General features: G+C 42.5%; 4 protein-coding genes across 8 annotated transcripts; 1 reads left to right on the top strand and 3 right to left on the bottom strand.

Moving 5' to 3' along the window:
* Positions 1-130: 130 nt before the first annotated feature.
* Positions 131-13,671, bottom strand: NDC1 (NDC1 transmembrane nucleoporin). The gene is made up of 18 exons (XM_056496984.1): positions 13,512-13,671; positions 13,091-13,211; positions 12,377-12,478; positions 12,024-12,198; positions 11,424-11,562; positions 9,934-10,042; positions 9,062-9,113; positions 8,419-8,551; positions 7,363-7,455; positions 6,370-6,451; positions 5,383-5,538; positions 4,109-4,363; positions 3,856-3,974; positions 3,574-3,624; positions 3,106-3,169; positions 2,244-2,344; positions 1,188-1,348; positions 131-383 (listed from the first exon to the last, which is right to left on the bottom strand). The coding sequence occupies exons 1-18, from the start codon at positions 13,551-13,553 to the stop codon at positions 320-322; spliced, it is 2,019 nt and encodes a 672-aa protein (XP_056352959.1). The 5' UTR covers positions 13,554-13,671; the 3' UTR covers positions 131-319.
* Positions 13,672-13,981: 310 nt separating this feature from the next.
* On the bottom strand, positions 13,982-19,329 carry YIPF1 (Yip1 domain family member 1). 4 transcript variants are annotated; one of them, XM_056497025.1, is made up of 10 exons: positions 19,231-19,329; positions 19,067-19,140; positions 18,246-18,409; positions 17,543-17,623; positions 17,348-17,435; positions 17,106-17,222; positions 16,811-16,977; positions 16,175-16,357; positions 15,246-15,346; positions 13,982-14,320 (listed from the first exon to the last, which is right to left on the bottom strand). In XM_056497025.1, the coding sequence occupies exons 2-9, from the start codon at positions 19,095-19,097 to the stop codon at positions 15,251-15,253; spliced, it is 927 nt and encodes a 308-aa protein (XP_056353000.1). In that variant the 5' UTR covers positions 19,098-19,140; positions 19,231-19,329; the 3' UTR covers positions 13,982-14,320; positions 15,246-15,250. The 4 variants fall into 4 exon arrangements, with proteins under 4 accessions (XP_056353000.1, XP_056353003.1, XP_056352999.1 ...); XM_056497028.1 differs by having other exon boundaries at positions 18,246-18,379; XM_056497024.1 differs by having other exon boundaries at positions 19,067-19,284.
* Positions 19,330-20,461: 1,132 nt separating this feature from the next.
* On the top strand, positions 20,462-24,874 carry DIO1 (iodothyronine deiodinase 1). Of its 2 annotated transcripts, XM_056497021.1 has the most exons (4): positions 20,462-20,852; positions 22,350-22,493; positions 23,561-23,760; positions 24,234-24,874. In XM_056497021.1, the coding sequence occupies exons 1-4, from the start codon at positions 20,522-20,524 to the stop codon at positions 24,363-24,365; spliced, it is 807 nt and encodes a 268-aa protein (XP_056352996.1). In that variant the 5' UTR covers positions 20,462-20,521; the 3' UTR covers positions 24,366-24,874. The 2 variants fall into 2 exon arrangements, with proteins under 2 accessions (XP_056352996.1, XP_056352997.1); XM_056497022.1 differs by lacking the exon at positions 22,350-22,493.
* Positions 24,875-25,340: 466 nt separating this feature from the next.
* Positions 25,341-27,715, bottom strand: IFT25 (intraflagellar transport 25). The gene is made up of 5 exons (XM_056497023.1): positions 27,504-27,715; positions 27,013-27,119; positions 26,628-26,696; positions 26,032-26,075; positions 25,341-25,569 (listed from the first exon to the last, which is right to left on the bottom strand). Exons 1-5 carry the CDS (start codon positions 27,599-27,601, stop codon positions 25,462-25,464), a joined length of 426 nt encoding a protein of 141 aa, XP_056352998.1. The 5' UTR covers positions 27,602-27,715; the 3' UTR covers positions 25,341-25,461.
* Positions 27,716-27,741: the final 26 nt, after the last annotated feature.

Here is a 27,741-nt window from a genome sequence, read left to right as displayed (position 1 = left end):
GAACACAGTGTGAAAAATAATGAAAGATCTGAGTGCCAAAATAATTCTGGCAATCTTAAATGTCATAGTCTTACCTAGAAAGAAGAACTGGCACTTTCTCATTTGTAAGTGACATTAAAAGAAGGCAAGATGAATTTTACAAGTTTTATTATACAAAAGATGATCCAAACCCATAAGAACTCTTCTACAGTTCTAAAAGTTTTGTTCTGCAACTTATACTTCCATATGCTTTTCCAAAAAGCCAAAGTAAAAAGCCTCATTAGTCCCACTTTCTTCTTAGCAATAGTCTTGAAAAATCCAACCATAGCTGCATCAAAATTCATTCTCTGTAGTCCAGGAATTGCTGAAGTCTTTTTTTATGTTCTGTAGACACTTGTACAGCACTAGAAACAAATGCAGAACATTTTACATTAAAAGTAATACAAGTCAAAAATAAAGTCTCATGCCAAAATTGAGTATACATTGAAATGAATTACTCTGAAGCTAAATTTTAAGAAAAACCATCTATGTTCCAAGACAAAGAAGCATATTAGCCCTTGAAAGTGCCAGTTCTTACCCTCAACTGCTTCTAAAAAATACCTATACCAGGAAACCTTGCCCATTTCCTTACCTCTAAACAGCAACTGATCAATTGCAAGGATGATTTAGGTAAGAAGGAATCTCCTAAAATGATCCCTCCTGTATCTTGAACACTTCTAAACTGAGGGACATTTCAACCCCACAGGGAGAGGTGGGCAGATTCTACAGGAAGTTTCAGTCCCACATATTCTAATGCCAAGTATGGAAGTTTGCCCACTGGGAGATTGGCTGAGGAAGAGCTGTTGGACAAGCAGGAAGCAACAGAATTTCCTTATTTGGACCCTTCATAGGATTCTTTCTCTGCAGAACAATTGTCTCTAGTTAATTTCTTTTCAGCGTCTCAGATTTATTAAAGAAGTGGTATTCATGAACTGCTTCTAAAGAGTTCATGAAAATCACTAAGAAAAATTGCCCAGAAATCCATTAATAATAAATTTCTAAGGGGGACCATGTATCTACACAGGAACTTTTTAAGGTTCCACGAATCAAAAAAATACTAAAATACCACGTTATAATTATGACCAGAAGGGATTTTTTTCCTAAGCTTCCATTTTCACAGGTCCTACAATAACAATTTAACAAGGAAGCAATCATGAGGAAGTTCTTACTTCAAGTGCTCTCCAAAGACAGTAGTTATCCGGTACAGGGCTGTTTTCAGAGATGCTCTAAGTGCAAACCGTAGTGTTTTGTAGGATGTGTCCACCAGACTCCCTGAAATCCGGGGAGGTTTGCTAGAAACATGTGGCAGTTTGAAATGTCTGTCTACCACCTGATTGAGAAAAACAGATAACTGTCATCTGCCCAATTATTTAATAATTAACTAGTGACATGTTTGTGTCAAATAGAGCAAAAACAAAGTGCAAGTTCAGAAATTCCACCAAGACACACAAAAATGTTTTGGAGACTGAGCATTTCCCAGCCATCAACAGGAACACAGAACCAACTTCTGTGAAATAAGATTCTCTGTTACTGAGTACATCACATGCTGCAGGAGAAACTCAATTCTATCCTGTATTATGCCTTGTTTCTTTCACAAACAAGGGTATTGGCTTTTGTTTTTCCCCCTGGTGCCTGTTCTTGGAATAGATGACTTACACTGAAGAACTTTAATAACCTCTAAATTCTTTCCAAGAATCTCCATTAGGGCAGTGTAGAATGGTTATGCTAATAGGACATGGATAGCTCTGGAAATAAATCTGGATTTTTCAAAACACACATTACACAAACATCAGTAATTTGAGAGTTGTGTCTTAGTATTAGCAGAGACACAGATTTTTATCTCCTGAGATTTGCAATGTCTCCAAGTGCTCCATGTTGCACCAGGAATTGTGTGCAACCAAATAAAGATTAAGTTCTAACTCTGCAAAAGATACTGTATTAGAATTGCTGCATCCCTGAAATAGACCAACGGAGCACACAGTAGCATTTCTTTAAACATTCCATACTTTCTCCTTCCACATTTTAAAAAACCAACAAGGTTTTTACTCAGCTGTTTCACAGTGCACATAGTGGCAATCAGCTGTTTTGGTTAGATTAACTGCAGAAGAGCTGTTTTAGTAGAAGCAACTTCAATGTTATGACTAGTCAGCAAGGTTATTATGTAAAATCAACAAGACTCCTCCTCTCCAAAACTTGCCTTGCAGCAAGGAAAAGTTAAGTTTTACCTCCTGAAGAGTCAGTAACGTGTTCAGGATAGCTGGCAGTGTAGTTTGGACAACTCCAAACTGGTCTTCAGTAAAGGAGGCTGCTACCAAGTGAGACAGACCTTTAAAAAAAGTCATAATGAATGCTTCAAAAGGTGAGAATTCAATAACAAAGATCATGGTGTCAGCTGCTGCCAGCTGACAGTCACCTCAGCTCTGGCTCAAGGACCAAACCACTCACTGGTTTGACAAGTGTATAATAGCTTGAGTTTGGTAAAGCAAGAGAGATTGTATAAAAATTATGTGTGATTCCCATCTCCAGACTCTATATATCCATATAAAACATCACCAAGGAAACTGATCAACTTTGCACAGTCAAATGTAATAGAAGATTCTATCAATACCAGTATTTACTCATGACCTTGAAAGAAACAAGAAAAATCCAAAATGTAACTTCATACTGTCATTGTTTTTCTAATTCTCTGCAAACCACCTTTTTGTTTATTTGCTAAGTTACTACATGAGTACCTCCCTCACCTCTCTGATAAACAGAGGAAGACCCAGAGCCTTTATTTAGAAAAGCTGTTGTAAAAAGGCATCATTAATTTGTCACTAGAAAAAAATGTAAAAGTGGTACATGGCTTCACATGAGAGAGAAGCACCAGAAATCAAGTTTAGGAATCTGTACAGAACATAAAGTAAGAGATCTCACGTGGGATCTCAAAACTAACAAGTGAATTAGACTTTAGTCATGTTGGTGTCTGAAATGTAGTTTTGTTTTTGTCAAAAGCATTTCAGATATTTTTACTGTTACATTTGTAAAGCACAGAACCCAGAGAGTTTTCCATGAACCAACAGAGTGGATCACCTGGAAACCACTTACCTTCCAAAGCCCAGATGTGCATTTGGGCATCAGAGAAGACAGCCTGGATGGAGGCTTCTGGGTGCTGAGAAGAAACCAAAGTGTTGTGAGTGCACTTTATAAATAACATCACCAAACTTGCAGGTTTCAGAACAGACCTGCAAGGCCAACAGATCTTGGGAAATAGTCTGAAAAATCTGATCTAAAGAACTAAAATTCTTTTTGTACAGGAGCTGCCAACAATGCTACAGCTGTAATTGAGGAGGGGGAAAAAAAGGAGGAAGGATATACACCAGCTAAGGACTAAGAAAGCTTTAAGCAAAATGCAGTTGAGTTTGAAAAAGCATTGCTATTCTTATTTTCCGCAGGTATGGGACAATCTTCTTGTAAAGCTCACAGCAAGCAAGAAGTTATACTTATGGAAAGCCCTACATTAAAATACAGGTTTTAAAGCCATTACCTCTGTCTCAAACACAGGACCACCCTTACCTTGCTGAAGAAATACATTATCAGCGCCCGTTTGGACAAGAAGGTTTTTATCTGAAAAGGAACAAAAGATTAAACATATCATCTGCATTTATTTAAGGCATGCACAATTGGCCCTTCTCAACCCTACCACCTTCACACAGCATAAAGGCATTGGGAGTGACGGGAAAGGCCTGTTTTATATAAGGTAAGTGGAGAAGGAAGTATTCATTCCAAAAAGTGGAAAATTTTTCCAGACAGGTATCACCTAAGCTGCAGCCCCTATGCACTGCCATTTTACTCCACCTGTTCTTGCTTGTGCTGAAGCCATGTGTAAATAAATCTTGGCTGCACTGCCTCACTGCCAGCTCTTGCAGCAGAGAGCAATGGGAAGGATTCATGGTGAGAACCATTCATCTGCTGATCTGCAAGAAAAAAAAAATAGAGTATCTTCAGAAAAACTGATGGCTGTCACTTTAATCCTCTCAATGCAGCTCTCCATTGACAAGGCTACTACACTTATGGCTGTGAGGCTCAAGTGCTGTGGAAGAATCTGTACCTGAAACCGACGTCCACAGCTTTGGTCCCCTTCTCATGATGTGGGGACTTTGGACTGGTCCATGCCAAGGAGACTTCACATCCACAACTCCCATCTTGTAACTTAAAGCAGGAGAGCTGAAAGGTGAACCAACATCAGAGCCAGGAGACGTCTTCACAGGCATCAGGGATGGCTTAACAAGTGGAGACATGGAGGCTCTGAGAACAATGTTGGACCTCTGTGACTGGAACGACATGTCTTCTATCCCAACAGCTCCTAGTAACAAAGAACTGCATGAAGACAACAGGCTGGCACAATGACATAGGAGATGGGTTTGTTATTTGATTGCTGTTTCAACAACTTCTGTATCAGAGCTTTTATGAAATGACATGGTTAGCACACTGGTCTTGCAAAGAAGTACATATCAACATAAGCTGGAGGGTTTTCAAAGTTCATCAGTTTAAAAACAGCAAGGGATGAGAAGGATGCTTGTGGATTTATTTATTTTACTCCTGCTAGCCAACATTACAACACTCTGCTATATATGTCCATAAAGTGGGCTCTTAGCATTAAGTACTAGAAAAAGGATGTCCATAGAAGAATGAAATGCTATTCTAACTGGCATGTAAGAAAAGGCATGTCTGTCTCCAAATCCAAGGATCAGCAGCACTAGAAGAAATTCACCTGTGACACACCAACAGTGCCTACTGTTGCTAGGGCACTGCCTGCTAGGGGATTGCATTACCTGGCAGCCTTGTGCTAACACAGCTGTGCTGCCAGGAATGAGTCCCAAGTCTGGCATGTAAAACACATGAAATGCCTGAAGGCTGCTCACAGCTCAGGAGTCAGACTGGGCTTTCCTCACTCTACAGTGATATTAGTGAATCACACAAACATAAACAAAACCTAATTTTACCATCTTAAACTAATCATAACAGCAGTTATGCAAATTACAGAGCATCTCTTGGCAAGACTTAAATTCTCCCTGTGCTGTGAACCACTTACTGAAACTGTGATAATCAGACTTTTTTTTATTCATTGCAAGTATGGAAAAAACACTGTATTGAACATATTATCATGCAAGTAAACAAACTGAGTAAACATGATAATTACAAGTTTTCTAGCTATTTTGGGATTATTTCAACACAAACACCTAAGATTAATTGGGGGAGGATGCCTTTTGCTTGTATTTACTTGCAGAAATCCCTCATTTTCCTCATAAAATTTAATTGAGACTAAGGTATCTATTGCTACCTTCATGCTTTACAAACCTTTATGAGCATTTCCTCACATACCTGGAGTCTGTGGAGGTACTTTCAGCTCTCCCACTGGTGGCTTTGCTCTCCCATTTGCTGCTGCTGCTTCCTGCTGTGCAATCAGCCTCTGAGTCAGGTCACTGAGGAGACTCAAACACTCCCGGGATATGGCAGTCCAGTTGTGTGGGTGCCCACCTGGCAGTGCACACAAAGAGCAGCTTTAACCCAGCTGCTCCTCCCTGCATCTGCTCTGACAGTGCCCCTGTGCTCTCAGCAGGAGCTTCACTGTCTCAGTGCCACTCAGCTTCTAAAATGCCACAGGGCATTTCCACCGTGACAGCTTGTTTGTACTGAGAAGAAGATGAAAACATTGACAGATTCAATGGATAACTCTAAAATTACTTCAGTGAAACCTGCTAAGCAAGCAGGCAACACAGGCAGTTCAGCCCAACAGATCTGAAATCATTGAACAGCTAAAATGAACAAGTATCAGTGGCAACAGCAATACAATTTTGAGGCAGTACAAACACTAGAATTCCTGATGAGGTGCTACAAAAAGTTCCTAAGGCTTCTAAGAAGTTTTAACTGTCCTCCTCTGCCATATCTGAATACAGCATAAAGACTGTGCACTAATTGAAGTTACAGCCAGTATTTACTCTCAGAGCTGCAGTGGTCACTCAGTATTTGTGCCTGATTTCCCCTCACTCACACCTCAACATTCAGCTCCCACACACAACTGTCAGGTTATCCAGTCTGGACCACCTGACTGGTGGTGGGCCCTGCTTTACAAAATCCTAAACCTGTGTTTCCTTGTGGCTGTCATTTAAATCCAACAGGCACCACAACTGGTTGAGTTTAGCACATGAAACAATATGAATATAGACAATTAAGCATCCTTTTGGGAAAGACACCACAGGGAAGAGGCTCCTGGCTTACGCAGCATCCTTACAACATTACATAATTTCTAAGAACATCTGACAAATGATTTTCAAAAAGGAATCAACATGAAATAATTTTTATAATTACCTGGCTGACTAAGGCTAAAGACCTCCTGTCGTCGAACAGGAGAATACTGGGAAAGTAACATCAAGTCTTGTAGGGCTAAAAACTATAAATAAAGGAAAATGCTTTAGTGCATGCAAAGTCCAAGGCATTTGCTTAAAAATTATGTAGTTATCCATATAAAATCAATTCCTACCAAAGAATGAGTTCACACTGACTAAAACCAGTCATGTAATAGAAAGAGAATGGAAGCAAATCCCTCAAACCACTCTGGATGGGGCTGCTGAGCTATTAAGAGCATTACTGATATGTAAAAGACATTGCAGCCTATTGTATCTCCAGCCTTATCAGAAATCTGTAAAATCAATAAAGGTAGATTTTGCATGTGCAAGAGAATATTCTTATCTTTATTTACATAATACCTCTTAAATGAGTTCTCCAATTTCTAAGTGTTATAATCAGTAAGTCCTATTAATGATTACCATAGACCAAAATTCCTCTTCTTTACTCACAGGTTTTAAGCAGCTTTTTAATATTGCCTTTTATAAAAAAGAAACCCAACTTTCAACCTAAGTATGGATATATTTTTAATTTCAAGAGAGAATATATGTGTTAAGAGCTAAAATATATGTTGCAGAGACAAGATGTTGAGAGTGCAAAGATCTGAGAAAACACCTGCTTATGTGAAAAGACTCAAAGTTGAATTACAAAAAACCTGAATGCCACTAAGCTGCTGTTTTTGCATCAGTACATACTATGACACTTCTGTTGCACACAGATCTTAGCTCTAACTAAATTAATCTTCAGCTAGCAGTAACAGCATGGTGAGCACCAGCAGATGTCACTACTAAACAAGTTTTCATCATTAAATGCAACAGCCTGTGGGTGCTCTGAGGCAGCTTTTCAAGGAACTAACAGCTCAGTGAACAGAACTGATACCTGGAAGATGTGACTGGATGCTCTGAAAAACACCTTTTCAGCACACACCTGTCAGGGAAGAGGTAGGAGTTCAATTACCTTTATAAGGAGGGGAGGATTGCTGTTTAAGATTTTAGGCAGGCACTGGTCTGTCTCCTGAGCAAATGTTGGTTGAATGGGAAAATGATGACTCTAAATACAAACATCAAAAGTTGTGTTATACAGAGGAAAGCACAAGAAAATCTTATGAAAGACCAGTAAACTGGCCTGGAATTTCTAACATAGAAACAAAAAGAGTTTACTCCATTCAAATTGAGAAATCTTAGAAAATTCAAATATCTCTGTCTTCAAATAAATGTGCTCATCTGGGCTAATTTCTTTCCTGACTTTTCAGTTAACACTATGCAAATATTTAAAAGCAACTTTGGGAGATATTTAGCTCATTAAGAAAAACAAAACCACGTGGATAAACAAATCTTTTTTCATCAGCCAAAAGGGCTAAGTCCATTTTATACTTTCACAGATGGATGATTTGTCTTCCACAGTTTTATAAGCAATACAGTAATTAGAGATGTTTATGAGGTGTTCACTGGTGCTTGTTATTATCCTTTGAGACAGGCTGCTCACATCTCAGAGCTGTTGTCATGCTTGACTCATTGTTGATCTTTTTTCCAAGTAGTCACAACAACTACACCTTTCTAATTAAAGCTAATTAAACATCCCAACAGCACTGTATTTGCTGTTTCATTCCATGAGTTCTTTGCACCAATACACTGACCCAGGATTTAAACCTCACTTTTTCTTCTCTTTTATCATGAGTCTCATAGTGTTTTAATTTAAAAAAAAATAAGTTACATGAACCATTTCTTCCTCTCAAAGGAAATATCTGGAAACAGAAGCAAAGGAGTAAGAGGAGGAGGTGGCAATAACAAAATTAATTTTGTAAGGAGCACAGGTCTTGCTATGAGAAGAAAAGGAAAGTCAGTTAATGCCAGGCCTCCCTTGACTATTCAGTTATCAGTTATTATCTGTAGTGCATGCTGTGAAAATTCAAGAACTCACTATGAGTTATTTCCTACTAGAACTGCTTTTGAAATGAAAGAATTATCTGTGCTATACTGATGATGTAACTTGAGCACTGTCACAAGCACTGACCTCTGTGGCATAGATTTTGAAGAGCAGCCAGGCAATGTACCAGGTCATCAGAAGAAACACACCACTCAGCCAGGTATGGTAAAACAAGGAGAGATCCAATAAGCCACTCAGAGTGTCAAGAGGATGTAATTTACTACAGATAAAATAACCAAGAGGATATAAGTATTTTAGTATTCTTATTAAGAAAAATTAATGAAATTAAGGAAAATAAATATGAAATAAGTAATGACTACAATTTTAGTCAATTAAGGTATTAAGACTCCAGCTTCTTTATTTTAAAACAAACAGCAGTCATAAAAAAATAAAGATGTTCTCCCCCTTCCCCCAAAAAACACAACACAAAATCAAATAAAACTCATAGATCCAATCTGGAGGTGTTTACTCTTTCTAATACTTTAGAGACTTAAAGGGAAAATTAAATAAAAAAAAAAAAAAAAAAGGCCATTTCCTAATTACTATCTTAATGACCAAATAGTTCCTATAAGGAGATGCTGGTTCCTTAAGGATTCATTCCAGAAATGGCCAGAGCTCCCCACATTCTGTGTGGGGAGGCAAAGAAATGAGTCCTCCTGCCAAGCTGCACTTCCTCAGCAAAGGAACCACTCAGCAATACTCCAAGTTTCCAGCACAATGTCCTACCTACCTGTCTATATGAAGATCCATCGTGGTGCAAATCCATACCTTTGGGATATAACCTATGGAGTCAAAAAAGAAACTCTGAAACAAATACAACACTACAAAACACACACACAGTAGGCCAAGAAAATAAGACAAAATTAGAATTCACGCAGAAACAAGAGACTGGTCTTGTAACTCACATGGACAAGGAAACTATCTGCCTTGGGGTTACTTTGTTTTACAAAATAGAAAAAAGAGAATGAAAAAAGCTTTAAGGCCAGCAGCTATACACTGAGAGATGCAGACCTTCTCTTTTACTGCTGCTTCTCACCAGCTAATTGTGTCTCCTCACTAACAAAAGAGGGTTAATAGTAATTTAATATTAATTTTCACTACAGCCCAGGCAGCAGCAAAGTGCTTTTAAAGACTTAATGGAAGTTGATATAGAACCACCATACTTCTAATTTATCCCCTGATGTAAATAAAGGGATAATAATTCTTGCATATTTTGACATAATTACAACCCTAACAAAGAATTCTTGATTTTTAGAAAGTCCAGTGCAATCATCTTCACCAGACCAATCATCTTATCACACACCAAACTCCATTTTCATATGGGAGGCAGGGAGGAAGGGAGCCATCCTGCCTTTGTTTCCCAAGCTCCCTCCAAACAATATACAGGGCATTTAAGAGTAAAGCTAAAGTGCTGGTCTTGGCCTAAAAAAGTGGAACCTTACACAACAGTGAAGTTCTGCCACTGCTGCTGTGTCAGGTTCAGCTCTGGGACACCACATTTCCACCACCAGGCAATGGAAGGAGCAATCCAAAGCCTGACTGATCAAAGTTTTCAAACACAGGAATTACAAATAAAAAAAAAAGAATTTCAGGAACCCTTACCAAAAAAGTAATATGTGACACAGAAGTTTCTAACAAAATAGAGTGATTCCACACAACTGTGTTTTATCAGGAGAGGCAAAGATCTTCTGAAACGTAAATATTTGTATTGCTAAAACCAAACAAAATAAATAGTTTAGTATTCCACATTCAGAACAAATCAATGACCAGTTAATAAAAATAATACAACAAAAAAAGGACAAGGTAATTGAAAGCCTGAAGACTAGATCAATTAAAAATTTAAGGTGTTACATTTATTAATTATGGTCTGTTTTTCCTGACATTTTATAATAATTTCTAGTTCTTATCCCATTTCCTGCTTGTAGCAGTGAAAACAAAGAATGGGGTTGATTGACTCAATACACAAAGGAACAAACTAGAATAATCCTGTCTAGTGCAAAATAAAGAAAAAAGAAACAAAAAAGGGCATATTTAATCTACTAGATTTCACTTACTCCTAAATGACCAACTAAAATATAGAGGAAATTTAGACAACCCTGAGTTCCAGAGTCAGTAAACCTCCAAGCAGTAAAACCAATGTAACACTGATGCTTTCCTCCAAATAAATTAACTTTATGTTTCCAAATGACTGAAGCAACCCACCTCAAAAATGAAACTATGCAAATGCAACCAAAGTGATTTAATTTTTTATTTTACTAGGTTGCATTAGGAAAAAAAAAAAAAAAAAAAGGGGGGGAAAACAAACAAAAAAACACTCAAACAAACAACAAAAAAGGGAGAATCAACAATATTGAAATTGATTTTTAAAAAACATTCTAACTACAGCATTGCCAAAATGTTGCTTCTTTACTGGTGAACTGAATGGTCAGCATAATGCAGCACACATGTTCTTCACCAATACAACCACCTCTGGTTAAAAACATCTTTTGCCAAATTGGTTGGTCTGTGTCAATCTGGGAATCAGGCAAAGTTAATGGCTGCTGTGGGGCTGCAGCAACAGAAGTATTTTTAAGATGTTCCACACTGGTACAGATTTCTGCAGGACTCCTCCAGAGGAATTAATGGAATTTCAGTTTCCATAGTGCTACACACACAAAAAGGCTTTAGATGTTGAGCTCTGAGCAAGATTTAATGTGCTACTTAGGCTTGAACTGAACTTGTTTTTTTTAACTGTCAAGATTTTCAGCTTTTAGGTAACCCCTGTAGTCAGTTCCTGAAATTGATACCCAGTTTGTGCACATTGTCTTTTTCCTTAGTTCACCTGCCACCTCAGCCAGCTTTTAACATGCATCAGAGGGGTGTAGTCTAAATGTTGAGTCACAGCATCCCAGTTTCTGTGTTCATTTAAAAGGAGCTGAGCAGGAAGGAGTGGGATTAACACTGCTGGCATTTAAAGCTGGGTGCACACTTCATCTATCAGTGACAAGAGTGGCACATAGGCAGCTCCTGCTGCCATACTCATAAATTATCCAGGCTTTTTTGATCACTGTTTCACTTTTATGTCTGTCTACAAAGATGCTTAAACCTCTCACCTGTATGATTGGAAATGGCAAATAATTCATGTTGTTAATAAGATAGAAAAGGCTGTAACTGTAACCCAAGAAGGCTCCAGAAAGTAGAAAGAAGAGGTGATACTCGTTTAGGCACATCTGAGAAACAGCATCTTCTAGGCTACAATAGAAAACCTAGAATCAATTCTGAGTTCAAAACAAAAAGCTGTTCAAGCCTTAGGAAAGTCAAATCAGAAGTTTGATTTTACTTTCCTGATCAGTACATCTGATATCATCTTAATAACTTTTTGCTGAAGTAGAAATTCCACCACCTGTTTTTGTCATTTATGCATTAAAGATATGCCATTAACCACAAGACCAAGACTTAGTTCAAGTGACAACCAACTTGTCATCAACTTTCCATTAAGAATCCTGGCAAAGTAGTTTTTCTGGTCCAGTTATTTCTCTGTGCATTGTAACATTAACAGAGGGAGGTACTTTTTGTCCTTTAATAAAGAAAATCAACATGAAATTGCTGGTTTTTGAGAATACCCAAATTCTTAGGATTCTTTTTGAAAGAAACAATTAGTAAACACATTTAACAATAAAAGTTCTTTGTTTATCTCTGACACACACAATTACCTTTCTGAAGGCGTGCAGGACACAGCAAGAAACTGGAACCTCCCTTTTGTCATGACTGTAGCACACCAAGCAACCAGCATTCCCATGATAGCATGAACAAAGGAATGGATGACTTGCTGAGGGTGAATAATTTTTCCTATCAGTGCTAATCGAGAGCATGGTATTGATGGCACAACTGTAAATAAAAGCAGAAAAATAATTTTTACTTCTTACTAATAAAATCTTTCATTAAAAAAAAAGAGAGGGGGAAAAACCCCACCATTATCACTCAAGAACTTTCATAGTCAGGATCAGTCACTAAATTATAAATGATCATCCTATTTAATTGAGGTATCAACACTTTACACACCCACCTGCATAAAATTCAACGTTGAAGATGCTTATTACTATTATCACCACAGACATCAGGACAATACAGAAGATGACATAGGAAGTATACAAATCGTTGAAAGAATCTAAAAAAATAAAAATATTATCGTTCAGAAAAATGCAATAACACAGCAGCAACACGTTAAGTAACAGAGAAGAGCACTTAAGCAATGGACAATAATCTACCGAGTGCTTAAAGGGGAGTAATGGTCAATGGACATTCTGTTCCCGTATAAGGTCTGCCCCAGCTACACAACATTTAGCTTCCAGCTAAACACCTTTCAGTGCAGGCACTCAGGGAAAGTTATTCTCACCATGCAGAGTGGCTGCTTCAGGAATTTCTCTTGGGATTCAGTGCACCCTAGAGAAAACTGAAGCTGTTTATGGAAACAGCAGCTGCACAGCGTGGAAGGGGAAGTCCAAGGACTGAGAACAGATAACTAAAGTGTTGTTTTTCTTTTTTTCTTCTTCTGTGAGGGATATACTCTCATGAACCTGCAACACTTATTCCCACCTAGGGTGGACTGCGGCTGCTGCGGTTGTAACACAGAAATATTTTAAAGACTATTCGAAATACAAGCGTAACGTGATGCCACCGTCAGTTCCCGTTATCTGAGCCCAAAATAACAGTGTAGAAAAAAACTCCAGAAACACAAACATGTGAGAGGAAAAACAGGAAAACGCGGCCGGGCACCTACTCGAGATCCAGCGCACCGGGTGGAACGGGTCGAGGCCGCTGAGGACGATGAAGGCCGCGGTGCAGAGGGGCAGCAGCAGCACGGACCAGGTCACGGCGGCGGCCACTCGCCAGCCCAGAACCTGCGGGGACACAGCGTGAGGGGACGCGACCCGCCAAGCCAGCGCCTGCATGGTGACAATGGGAGGGACCGGGAGCCGCCAGCCCAGCGCCTGACGGGTGTGCAGGGTGAGGGGAGCAGGGCTCACCACCCCAGAACCTGAGGGGAGACAGAGTGAGGGGCCGGGGACCGACACCATCCGCCAGCCCAGCACCTGCGGGTGACAGCGTGATAGAACCGGGAGCGGGGGGGACGCGCCGCCACCCGCCCGCCCACCGCCTGAGGGAGCGCGGGGTATGGGGAGCGCAGCCCGAGGACAGACCTGCCGGAGCAGCGCCCGCTGCCCGCCCGCCGCCGCCTCCATGGCCGCGGCCCGGCCGCCCGTTCAAAGCCGCCGCCCAACGGCCCCACGTGCCGGCTCTGCGACACTTCCGCCGCGCGCCCAGGGGCAGCCAATGGGAGGGCGCGCACGCCCGCTCTCCCCGTCCCCGGGAGCGCGTGGGTGACGTCACTCGCAGTGGAAACTACAAGTCCCGGCGTGCCCCGCGCGGCTATGGCGGCCTGAGGAGCCTTGGCTCTCCTCCGCGTTTAAGGGGACAGAATGCAGGCGGGGGCGGTGAGGAAAGCAATTGTCACATTAGTCCACATTACGTCTATTGATTTACACTTTGAAAGCCTCGCTGGCGGCACATTTAGTGTGTTCAGTCCTGTCACAACACCATGCCTTGGCCCAAACCCTCCCCATAGTTTTAGAGCATTAAGATGCTTTGTGCACAAAATACAGATCTCATATCACCTTCAGAACGCTTTATTCAGATGCAAAATAGTGTGGCAAGCACTGAATTAAAGAAAAAACAAAACAAATCCTCCCAAAAAGCAAAACAACACACTAAAAAAAAAATCTCAATCAAATAAAAACAACCCCTTTCTGTTCTAGGTGGGATCAATGGTTCACTCCCCTTCTGGAAGCAGCCAGGATCCAGTAAGCACGGAGATGTCCATCTGTCCATGGGACATCACTGTCCGTCCTGCTGCAAAACACATCCCTTGTCCTTGAAGTTTCCAAGGTCCTCAGTGAAAAAATAATCTAAAATAAAACTACTGTAGAGGTGGAGAAACTGGTGCTGTTATCTGAAAGAGACAAATAACTCCAGTGAATATTTCAGCTTCTCACCAGAGGACACAATAAGGCACATATTTAATTTACAATACTAAAATCCATTCCTATCATATATTAGGCATCTGGAATGAAAAATTGATCTTGCAGGAAAGAAGCCACTAAAATTGACTTTATCATTGGATTGTGTAATTTTTTATGTGCCTTTCACTAAGGCACATTTGGCTATTTTTTTGTATTATTTATTTTAAATCTAATATAGCTTCTACTCAGTAAATACCCTGATTTTCACACACCTGTGGCTGGTGTACTTGGAGTGGCCTGGCCTTTACATGTCTATTAGCCCATTCCTGGACCACCTCCACAGAATTATCCAACAGAATTCAAATGTCATCTGCTGCTGGCAGCAGTCCCAGATGCCAGAAAGCAAATGCTCAAGCTATCCCACAGAGGGAATGCAGTCCAGAGGGATGGATGGCTCAGGCTCTGAGTCAGCCCTGCCCAGAGCCTACACAGATGTCCCCATACAGGGCTGCTGCTCTGAAACACCGTCTCAAACATCAAGGGGAAAAAAAAAATCTGCTTTTTACATTAAAAGGAAAGAAAAACTGGAGTGTAGGAGTTTATTGCTTAAGTTTTACTTGTGCAGAATAAATTCAAATAAATGCTTTTGGGTTTTTGTAAAGGAATGGCCTCTGGGAATGAGCAAACCTCAAACAGAAAGGTGACAGATCTTTGTTCCTCAGACTCTTCAGTTTTTACATCTGTACTTAAAACTTACAACTGAAACAAAGTTAATAAATGCTATTTATATATAAACCCCATTTAACAAAATTAGTCTGTTAAACCTCTTTCCATTCAACCATAGTGATGGGGAAAATTTTCAAGATGCCTGTGATAACTTCAGGAAAAAAAAATAAGTTTAGACTGGGTTCTTACCTTATTTAGTGACTCTTTGTTATTACTGTTGTTCCAGTACTGTTGTGAGCAGGAATAATAGGTGCAGGAATATCCAGCTCAGGGGCATCAAAAAAGTATGCCTACATTATCAGAGAAAAAAACTGTTTAGAGAGAAACATGCAGTGCTGCCTAATCCCAGCTCTTTCTTTCCACACCCATCAAACACAGCACTGAAATGGCAAATTTCAGTATTTTTCTCTTTTTATTAGATTAGAAATGGTCAAATAAAATAGTGCTCTGAATTGTATTTAAAATTTAACTGTTAGCAGCCAAGGCCTTTGAAAAAGACTGGAAAGGGTTGGATTGCAGATCCAGGGAGAGTTGTGTTTTGCTGTCACCTCCCTGCACACTGAGCTGTGGGGAACCAGATCCATCTACTCTGGAAGCTGTGGAAACTGAGGCCTGGCTGATACACTTCTACCCACTGCAATAAGGAAACAAATAATCTAAGTGTTCTTTGTCTATTTCAGGGGCCTCAGGGTCTTCTGTTTTCCAACACTTACTATGTATAAACCTGCTAAAACTCATTGAACATATAATCCTTCTAAAGGACTAAGCACAGTACTCACTGGAATAAAGTGCAACTGGACACTATAAAGATTAATGCTTTGCTGATACTATGATGAATTCCAGGTAAATTCAAGACTGTCCTGTCAAAGTTGGACTCTCTGATCCTGATAGGTCCCCTATGATACTCTATGATACTCTATGACTCCATTATTGATTACTGAATTTATTACCAGCACTGTCAGGGTCACACTGGCATTAATTTTTGCTACGTTTAAAATAACTGGAATTTTTACATTGGAGGTTTCCCAGTGACCAGCCAATCCTTCCTTCCCTTCCCCAAAACATGCCAGCTGTCCTAGGAAGTAAGAGCTTAGGGGAAAGGAATGGCAGTGCCCCACCAGACAGCCAACAGCCAGCAGGGCGTGCAGCAGCAGGATGGTGGCCACGGTGGCCACGGCGACCCTGCGGTTGTCGTCACGGACGGCGGGCCAGAAGGTCATGACCAGCACAGAGCCCGAGAGGCACAGCGAGAACACCATCATCACCCAGCGCACCACCCTCTGGGGGATGATCCACAGCATCTGCAAGAGGCAGGAAAAGGCTTTGGCTGACACACCTCTGTCACTGCAGGAATGAGTAGGAGCAGTGCTGAGCGTTACTCCCAGACACAGAGTGAATCCCAAGTTATGTCACTCCCTCCAAGCCTGTCCCCAGCCAGGGAAACTTGTCCTTGGAGCCATCAGCATTGCTGTCCTGCAGAGATATCTGTTCCCTGGGGACACAAACATCCTGATTCCTGAGGCTGCCTCAGGCTGCCTGCCAGGCTCACCAGCAGCACCTTGCTTGGTTTTGCTGCCTCTGGGGAAATGATGCGTCCTGGGCTTTTCCAAGACACCATTACACTAGACAAACTTCAAGAAAAAGAGCAAATGATTCTCCTAGTCTCCAAAATCTTGACAAATATCAACAATATTATAAGAAACAGCAAATCTTAAGCAGGACAAGTGAGAAGGACACTCTTTAGCCATACATACCGCTGTAGGAATGTAGATGAAGAGGGAGTAGCCATATACACACACTATCTCCAGGAATGAGTAGGAGACAATGTTCATGACTTTACTGTTCCTCCACATCAGGAATCCCCAGAGAGCAAGGGGAACAAGCCAAGCATATGCATAAATCGTTGTAGCTGCTATGGACACTGGAAACACAACAAAAGGTTTAATGTTCAGACTGTTCTAAATCAGCCATTACATGGTTTTATATTACTTCATTTGCACATTAAAAAAAAGACACAAAAATACCCCCCAGCAATGACTACTTACAAACCTTTTCTGAACTCAGGCACATAATGGTAGGTTGGTTTGCCCAGATGGATGAAGAAATTTGAAAGATTGCCACTAACAGCAATGGTGAACACGAGTGTAGCACATATCCAAAAAGGACCTTAAAGGGAGACAAAAATCAATAGCACTGCCTCTGCCCTCTTGCTTTCTCAGGCCAGCAAATAAAATGAAATACAGACTCAAAATATTTAGGACAGAAAATAACTTCTCCCACCTCATACCTACCATAAAGGTCAGGATTGCTGCGGATATACAGCCTTACAAAGTTCTTCCCAGGGACTGGGAACACCGACCCTTTGATTCTGTCCAGGACCTATGAAACATAAGGATTTGTCTGACTGACAATGCAAGAAGGAAAAAAAACCCCAATGGATAAGGCATAATTCAAACAACAGTTCTCCTCTGGAGCAGATAACTAACCTGGTATGTGTCTACATCGAAGAAGGTCTGGTAGTAATCAAAAGTCCAGAAAGGGGCACTTTTCTTCTGTCCTGCAAGCAGCTGGATGGTGGAAAAGACAACGTGGGAAGTGTTACAACCACACAATTAATGCATTACTAGCTCATTTACACAGTAGTCACATGATTTGGGTACCCAAACTGAAAACAAACTTAACAGGGTAGTGCTTCCTACAGATTATGTAAGGGTTTCCCTTTCCCCCTCCAATGGCAACTAGCCTCTTATCTCCCTGTAGACAGAATCACAGCCTGAGGTTCTAAAGAGCAGCCTGTTACTACCTGCTGCCACATCATCTGGAACACACGCCCTCATCACCATGACAAGTTCCCTCTGCTGTCAGAACCATAGAATGGCCTGTGATTGAAGGGACCTTAAAGATCATCTCCTTCCAGCCCCTGCCACAGTGGATACCTCCCACTATCCCAGGTTGCTCCAAGCCCCATCCAGCCTGGCCTTGCACGCTTCCAGGGATGGGGCAGCCTCTGGGCAACTTGTGCCAGGGCCTCATCACTCTCACAGGAGAGAATTTCTTCCTAATATCCAATCTAAACCTCTTCTCTCTAAGTTTGAATCCATTCCCCCTTGTCCTGTTCTCTACATGCTCTTGTAAAAGTTCCTCTCTAACTTTCTCCCAGGCCTCCACCAGCAGGGCCGAGAGCATTACCTCTGTTTTATCGGAGTCATCAGTGCCCAGTAACTCATCATCCTCTTCCCTGCCTGGCTCCTGCAGGCGGCTGTGCTGATTCTTGGGGATTTCAGCTGGCTCATCGATGCTTATGGTGGTGGCATCAGGATTTGCTGCAAGCAAATTAGCTGCATCGTCAAATTCTGCAAATAAGTACATTACAAGACAGGCGATGATCAAGACACTCAAGTTTTTGTTCTCATGGCTCAAATAAACACACAAAGACCTAGCTTAGGCATGTTGGGTACGATCTGTTTCCTAAACCCCAAACTGACACGGATCAAGCTGAACATTCAGTCACTCAATAAAATGTGAGTCTGCTTTTCCTGCCAATCCGCCTGCAGGATGTTACAGCGGCACCTCTGGAGCCGCTTCCTGCCCTGCCAACAGCCCCAGGGCCAGCGGGTCCCTGCAAGGAGAGAGGAAAGCTGCCTCGCTGGAGAAATGGGCACTTTCAATATTCTCCTAAAAAACTGACACGAAATTTTTAATGAACAACTAAGGAAGTCCCAAACCGGGGCCTTCTGCAGGTTACAGAGCGCTCTGCCCCTTTTCAGCTGTCACTTTCTACCACACAGCAGACGATTTCAGTCAACACGGGTTACATTTTTTAGCTCGCCAGCAGCACAACTTCACCTCAGAAAATCCAGGATACCTGACCCCATCCCGACCCCACAAGCAAAACTCCCAGGACGTTTTTATTCCGCGAACGCTGGGAAACGCTCCCAAAGCCTCCAGCGCCTGAAGGCTCCCACAGCTGGGGCCCAGCCCCGAGTCCGCACCTGCGACATCGCCTTTACCTTGGAATTTGAGGTCGTCCGCCGTCGCCATTCATCCGCCTGGCTGAGGATCAGCTCCCGGGGGCTCGACCCTCCTGCAAGAGGACAGGGACAGCGCTGGGGCGGGTCCGGTGCCGCGCCCTGTGCCTGCGCTGCCGTGGCCGCAGCCCGCCCGTGCCCCGCACCTCGGCACCGCCGCGGCCCCGCACCCGCCGCCCGCTCCCTTAAAGGCGCCGCGGCCGCCGCGCCCCCGCAGCCAATCAGCGGCGCCGCCGGGCCCCTCTGCCCTCCGCCCCTCGCGGTGCAACAGCCCCGCCGGTGACGCGCCCGGCACCGACCAATCACAGCCCGCGCGGCGCTTCCGCGTGCGCGCCCGCCCGCCCCCTTAAAGGGCCCGCGGCACCCGAGCGCGGCTGGTCGGCTGTGGCGGTGGCTGCCGGCTGTGAGCGTCTGCGTGCGAATATACACGGACTGCAGATAAACTGTTATAAACGTATACAGTGCGTGTTTTGGTAACTGAGAGTTTTATCAGAGAAGCACAGAATGGTTTGGGTTGGAAGGGAGACTAAAGCTCATCTTATTTCAGCTCCCTTCCATGGGCACAGACACCTTTCACTGTCCAGGTTGCTCCAAGCCCCGTCCAGCCTGGCCTCGGGCACTTCCAGGGATGGGGCAGCCACAGCTTCCCCGGGCACCCTGTGCCAGGGTTCCACCACCCTCACAGGAGATAATTTCTTCCTCATATATACTCTAAACCTGCCATCTGTTGGTTTGAAGCCATCCCCCCTTGTCCTGTCACTGCAGGCCCTAGTCAATATGTCAACACCCCTCTCCATCTGTCTTGTCTCCCTTCAGGTGCTGGAAGGCCGCAGTTAGGTCACCCAGTGCCTCCTCCAGGCTGAACAATCCCAATTCTCCCAGCCCAGCTGCTCCATCCCACTGGTCTTGGTGGCCTCTCAAGGCCTCACCCCAACAGATCCATGTCCTTCCTGCCTGTGCTGGGCACCAGCTGGATTTCATATATTATATATACCAGAATATACCTTTTTTTTTTCTTTTAAGTCCTTCAGCCCCAAAATACCAAACCCTGGAGTGCAGCAGAGCCCCAGAGCAGGAGGCACAGGGCACTGTTTGCACAGCACCTGCATCACTCCAAGGCCCAAAGCACCAGCACCTTAGTCTTTACTTTGGGATTCAGGGAGAACACCCTGATCCAGCTCCCCTCATTTGTAAACCACAGACCCCATTTGTGGATAAGCCTCACAGCTCTGCAGTGAGAACCACACACCCACCCTGGCTGCACTTTGGTGCAGCTGAAAGGAGCACAGCTGACAGGATCCTGCAGGGAGAGGACAGTGTACAAGGCAAGGCAGAAACTCAAGCAAACACGTGAACCTTTTCCCTCCCCCTCACCCTCTACCTTTGCCCCTGACTCGCATTCTGCTCCCATCCGAGCAGCCAGACCTCACCACCACAATGCTGGGCATCAGGGTATTCCTACAGAAAATCCTGATTCTTCTGCAGGTTACTCTGTCTGTTGTTGTTGGCAAAACACTGATGATACTGTTCCCCAATGCCATGAAAAGGTACATCCTAAAGATGGGCGAGAAGAGCAGAATGAACCAGAATCCAAAGTTCAGCTACGAAAACTGGGGCCCGACTTTTTTCAGCTTCAAGTATTTGCAGTTTGTGCTGAAGGTGAAGTGGAAGAGGCTGGAGGATGAAGCCTACGAGGGACACCCTGCTCCCAACACGCCGGTGGTGACCCTCGCTGGGGAAGTTTGTCACCTCCTGGATTTCATGGAAGGTCAGTAACTGAGCCAGGTAGCTGGGTTGGGTTTGCTGAGAGTTTAAATGAGGAGATGCTGCTGAGGGAACAGGGACAGGCAGCTGGAGACTGAGTGCATCGTGCAGAGCACCAGCACTCACCTGCTGGAGAAGATGCAGCACATTTACTCCAACTGCTTCTCGATTTTCAAAAATAAACTGCATTTATCACCCTGTCTGTGCTATTCCTTTACACCACTGAGCTTCTGCAAGAGCTGGCTCTGCCTGGAAACACTTTTTGCTGAAAGCCAAGGTAGTAATTTGTTTTAGGGAGAGAAGGCCCAGAACTAAACCGTGTGCAACAAATCCTGAGCACTGGCTGTCATTCCCTGTCTATATAGAAAATTCCACACCAGCTCCCTTAGCTAGCCTAAAGCCTAGAAAGCACACAGTGGGTTTTTCCAGATCCAAAGTGGCTGGGAATAAAGCAGATGTAGCTGCTTTGTACTTTGTCCGCTGCCTCCCACTGAGATCTCGGTAGAATGTGGAATTAATCATTAAGCTGCAGCCTCCATCCCCACGGGAGGGATTACATTCATCTCTCACTCTGCATTCCTAATTATATATAGATATTTATGTAGAAAATGGGCTGCAAATTTGGAGAAAAGATACACAGTATCTTTTAGTAGGAAGGTACCACTGTTATTTAATTCTTTAGGATGTGGATCTATGTCAGTAGCAGCTTTTAAGTTAAGCCATGCCAGAAAGATCTTGAACAAATTTCATGGCATAAAAGAGGTGCTTAAAAATCCTGCAAGCTCTCTTAAATCAAGGCCTTGCAAACAGATGCCAACATCAACACAACACTGTGTTAATTTGTAAGCAACTGCAGATACTTTTGCCAGTGTAAGGTTAGTTTAATAATATATAACCAGAGTTCTGTTTGGACAGGAAATTGCAGAAATACATTAAAAGCATGAAAGCCTGTGATGCATGACTGAAAAGTCTGCAGTTTCCCCTCAGCTCAGCTTGAACTGACACATCTAAAAAAATTCTGGACATGAAAAGGCACTGGGACTCTGTCCTCAATGTCCACACCTGAACCACTGTCCTTGGATAACCTTGCAGAAGGCCATGTTTAGTATTTTTGAAATTGCTCCATAGTAAGGAACTCAGGGAGGCTGAAATGCCCATTTTGGATCAATTCCCTATCCCAAAAATGTTGGTAACTTGCAGATTGGCTCTTGTGATGAGGAAAAGAGAAGCTGCAGGGTGCCTCCTGCCTGTACTGGGCAGGGGTCCCTCAGGTAAAATCCTTGCTGGATGCAGCACAGATCACAGCCAGGCTAGGAAAAACACCTTTATACCTGTTTTGCAGAGATGCAGAGGTTCTGCTGCTGATTTTACTGACCTAGGAGAAGTTTATGAAGTGACTTAAATGTTGTCCAGGAATCTCTGCACCAGAGGCTCAGTTCAGTGTATTTAATTCTGTCCTTCCTCCCTTTGCTTAACCACATTTTTTTTTTTTTCCCCCCAGATAACCGACCTTTAATCCTGAATTTTGGAAGTTGCACCTGACCTTCATTTATGCTAAAATTTGATGAGTTCAACAAGCTCATCAAAGATTTCAGCTCAATAGCAGATTTCCTTATCATCTACATTGAGGAAGCTCATGCAGTAGGTACAGTACAAACACCACAGTGATGCCAACCACAGCTGCAAATGTGTCACTTCCTTCAGGGGGAAAAAAAAAAGTGTGCTAGCAAAGGAGGGGGCTGCAAACAGGAGAGACATCTTCAAATCAAGTGGCAACACTGCATCTAGGCATCAGTTTGTGTCCCTAATTCTCCTAAGATTCTACTTACACTTCTGACTTTGCACTGAGTTACTCACATGAAGGACACAGCTGTATCTTTTAAAAATTGCTTCTCAGTGTTAGTACAGCTCCTAATGGAAAGGGGAAGAAAGGACATTTCATAGAATAAAAGTAAAGTGTACAGTATGTTATGTTATATGTTAACAGAAAATTATAATTAGGTTTTAACATTTTCCAAGAACAGGATGCAGACTCCACTTTGAAAAATTTAGCAAGCAAACAAACCACACTTGTTTATCTACACTGGATTTTAAGTAACACATTGGCACTGGTTTTATCCCAGCATTAAAGATTTTTCTAAAACCTTATATATATAGTTTTTTAGCAATATGTCATTTTCAGCAACTGAGAATCAGATAATGACTAAGTCATCAAACCCTTTTACTAGTTTCTACTTTACTGGGAGTTGTGTGCAAATGTTTGTTTGCATAGTTCTGAACAACAAAGGTGTGTCCTGGCTCACATTTTTCTTCACACAGACCTGTAATTTTGTTTTATAGGCTTAATAAGTACAACCAAGCAGAATGAACAGCATTGACAAACCTTACCCAAAGAGACACCAGGTGGAGAACATGTATTCTTTCTAGGTCAATTTATGTGGGAAATTTTCAGCTAAAATCCGTTAAATGTTTCTGAATCCACTGCAAGAGGAAAATGTGGTTTGATTAAATTAAAGGGGAAAAAAACCAGACCTTGGGACCACTTATTGGAAAGCTCTAGGGCTGCCATAGTTTGAGGTGGGCTTTCATTTCATGGCAGGTTTTGATGTTAGGAATAAACTGCAAGATTCTTTTAACCTAGTTTTCAGATATGACACACCCTTGCACCTATTCAAAACCTTCATTGCTAAATATCTTTCTCATTTATTTTAGATGGATGGGCTTTTAAAAACAATGTCATTATTAAAAATCACAGAAGCCTTGAAGATCGAAAAACTGCAGCACAATTTCTTCAGAAAAATCACCCTTTATGTCCAGTGGTTTTAGACACTATGGAAAACCTGAGCAGTTCAAAATATGCTGCACTGCCAGAACGACTCTACCTGCTTCAAGGAGGGAAGGTCATCTACAAGGTAAAAAATATCAGCAGCAGTGAGCACAGTATACAGAGATTTTTAAATTTCAAGGTAACTTGAGACTGCTTTACATTTAACAGTCTTTAATTCTGTTTGAGAGCTAAACATTTCACAATGCACTGTAAATGTGCAGAGAAATCAACATGCAGCAAAACCAGTCTGGGCCTTCATAGTGTACACATTTGATGTACACCTCAGTCTTGCTCAAATATTTATCTTTTGGCTCACTAGTAACCCAAGGTACATCTAAGCTGTGAGATCCAGGAACACTTCCCACCTCCAGGATGCAGACATTGGCTGTGTCCCAGTGACACAACAGGGTGTAACCAGTGCATAACCATCTCCCACTGGCTGCAGTGGAAAGGGAGCCCAAGGCACACCTGCCCACAGTTCTGCTGCAGCTACTGTGCTCTGAAGAATTTCTGCTCTGTCAGCTTGAGCATCACTGTGTCATTTTATTGCCTTTGCAGGGAGGAGTGGGGCCTTGGAACTACCACCCCCAGGAAATACGTGCCATCCTGGAAAAACTGGAACAAGAAGAGGACTTCAAAGTAAAAACGATTCGGACAAAGAAGTTCAAAAATAATTTGTCACAGACCTAAGTCTAAGGAACAGAAAAAGAATTTTAAAACAGCCATAAGACAAGAAAAGAATGTTGTATGTGCATGTAGGGAGCATCTGGAATGAGATTCATTATGTTGGTCTAGAAGCTTTCAAGTGTCATCCCTACAACACCAACTTCTGTTCTGTAGTAACTTACTACTCTTATACCACATGAGTAGTGTGGGAGCTGAGTCCACTGAGGATACCAACATTTACACTTGTAGGGAATATCCTGCAGGATAAACTTCAGGGTGGTGACATTTGCACGAGTCCACTAGCATGCAAAGACTGATTGCCCATTACTATACACATTGCACTTAAATATTTAAAATTTCCCTGTCATTGACTTCAGGAGGCTTCTCAGCAAGACAATCTCTATCAACATCTGTTTCCATGAGTATTTGTTATGATGGTCCCAGCATAAAGCACTGGCAGCTGTGACCTGATTCTAGAAAATACTTATTGAAACAAGGGATTGATCTGCAATTATTAAAGGTCTATCAAAGCACTTCATTTTGCTACAGATTATTTCCCTTCCTGCCCTGCCTCTCTCCCCGGGGTATTTCTAAGCATCAGCAGACATTTATATTCATCCTAATGATCTCTGAGTTTGAGCTGATCATAAAGTTACCAATTTTGAAGGACTTGTTTGACAGTAGGAAGTAGTACATCCCACTTAAGTAGCTCACACTTTTTTTTCTACTTAACTCAGAATGCAAGGAAAATTACAGGAAATTAAGTTTTAATTCATGTATTATGTATATTTAAGCATACTACCTTAAATGGACTCAGTTATGCTCAGGTGTTCTAGGCTGACAGCTCAGGTTACAAAATGAGAAAGCTGTTACTTACAATTAACAACAGCACTGTGTTGTGGTTGGACTTAATGATCTTAAAAGTCTTTTTCAACCTAAATGATTCTATAGTCACCTATTCTATTCCACACATTAAACCAGCAGGGAATACATACCACATCCAGACCTTCAAAAATAATTTTAATACAAGGTTCTAATAATAAACATTCTCTGTAGTGCAGGTATCAAAGTGTAGCTTCCTTATAAAAAAATAAAATGGAGGCCCAAATTTAAGCTGGGCTCAAGTGTGCTCTGCCGTGCCCTCTGCCATCACCCGGTGCACTGACACAAAATGATCAAAGGCAGATTTGATGATGAAACGCAAGTAAGTGGCTTCAAACTCGGGAAGCTGCAGCAGGAATAAAAATAATGTTATTGCATTCTCTGTGGCAACAAAACTACCAAACCACACGTGCAGAAGTTTGTTAAACATGAGGGTCAGGGTATATCAGTGTCTGTTTTTGCATTGCACATAAATCAAGTTCTTTGACCTGCAACTCAAAAACATCCTATCACCTCCTGAGCTCTGCAGCCTTAAAGGCAGCAATTGATGGAGGGAAGATTGCCACACTTCTGGAAAGGGCCCTTGCACCTGGTTAGGAGCACTAGGCAGGTACAATTTCATACCATAATCTACAGAGGAGCAGCTGGGAAGTGCAATTTCACACCACAATCTACAAATTCCTCTCTTTAACACCAACTGAGCAATAATTGTAAATAAAGACATGTTTGGGTTTTTTATGGTTTCTCCCCACTTAGTCCAGATAACCCATTTCATGAACCACTACTGATGTACACTGTAAATACTCACTGGAAATTCTTCCATTTGGAGCTGTCCTTCTCTGTGCTGCAAATCTAGAAAACATATTTTAAGGTAAAAAGGAAGAATAATGTGCAATGCTGTGAAGTTTTTTTTCTGGACTCAGAGTTCAAGTGAGTTTAAGGAGACTATGGATTTACATTGCATATAGACATTGTTCTTTTTTTTTTTTCTTTTTACAGGTGATTTAAGAGAATATTTTTTGCAATATCTCAGTGTGTGTGTGTGTGTATATGTCCCACTCATTACAGTGTTATAAAAGGTCACCCAAGAGGCACTAAAAAAAGCCAATCCCCAAACCAAACAATGCGGGAAATGGCACTCTATTATACTATGTAAGCCTGTTTTTAATTTTTGGAACATAAAGTGCACAAGTAGTGCTTTTAGCCCTTATACAGCATTTTACTCTCCAAACTGCTGCAGAGACCAGCAGTGTTAACAGAATTCACTTAAACGTGACTGATATATTAACATCTAATAAAATAATCATCACACCACACTTCACTCAACAAATGGATGAGGGGTTACAATGATTCACTGAAAAAGAGAAACATTGTCCCCATAAAACCTCACAAATTCACTCTTACCTTTTTCAACGCATTTTTGAAAACCCACAGGGTCTTTAGATGTGCTTCTTTCAATCCTTAAGGTCCGCACTAAAATATATATAAATTTGAAATATCAACACAAGTTCTGATTGTTTATTGATACTTATATTTATTCAATCACTTTACAACCAACAAAGCACTTTCAAGGGCATTAACTAATTATTTTTTTCTCTAAGCTATGGGGATTGTGGATATGAAGGACGATTGCTTTGTGAAAATGAATCGTTATGCAAAATTAAATCTTTATGTGAAGTGTTTATGTTAAAAGTGACTACGTACAGACTATGACATTAGTGTGGGAACTTTCATTAAGGCACGGACACACACTTTAATACAGCATATATTATCTACAACAAAGCCTTACCCAAATAACACTGGATGGCGACTTTGCTGATTTTTACACATTTGGGAAAACCAATTATCAATTCCTGTGGGAACATGCCTGTCGTCGTCCAAAACGTTTTGGAACTTCTGTAGAGAGAACCGGACAAAATCCTCAACTGCAACTTTCCATCTATAACCATCCAGAATGAAATTTATCACGGAGGGGAAAGGAAGGGGGAAAGCGGAGGGGGAAAGAAGAGGGGTGCACAAACAGGAGAACGATGAGGGAGAGGGACGAAAAGGAGGAGGGAAGCATTTTTATTTGGGGTACCCTCAGCAGTGCCCTGTACAGGAACAGGGGGCAGCTCTCTGGAGGCGTTTATACCTCTGCACCACAGAGCACCGCGCAATGGCGCCGGGCCCCGAGCACTCCCCCCGTGAGGCGGCCCCGGCGTGAGGGCCGAGCCCGGGCCAGCCGCGGCGGGCTCGGAGCGGGAGGAGCCGCTCCCGCCGCCCCCGCCCGGCCCTCACCCGTCCGCCACGCTCTCGGCGGGGTGATCAGCATCGCTGGACGTGGCCAGGACCAGGGCGGCCCCCGCCGAGCTCCGGCACCAGTCGGCGGCTCCCATCGCTCGCGGCGGGGCGGGCAACGCCGGCAGCTCCCCGCAAGGCCGCTGCCGGTGCCGGAGCTGCGGGGAGCCGGGATCGCCCCGGCAGGGCGGGGCAGAGCGGGCGGGCCCCGCCGCTCCCGCCGTGCCCCGCTCCGCCC

Source organism: Oenanthe melanoleuca, chromosome 8 (genome assembly GCF_029582105.1).
Source record: "Oenanthe melanoleuca isolate GR-GAL-2019-014 chromosome 8, OMel1.0, whole genome shotgun sequence".
Taxonomy (NCBI): Eukaryota; Metazoa; Chordata; class Aves; order Passeriformes; family Muscicapidae; genus Oenanthe; species Oenanthe melanoleuca.
The sequence above is the reverse complement of the archived record's forward strand: the minus strand, read 5'-3'. Positions and strand labels throughout refer to the sequence as shown.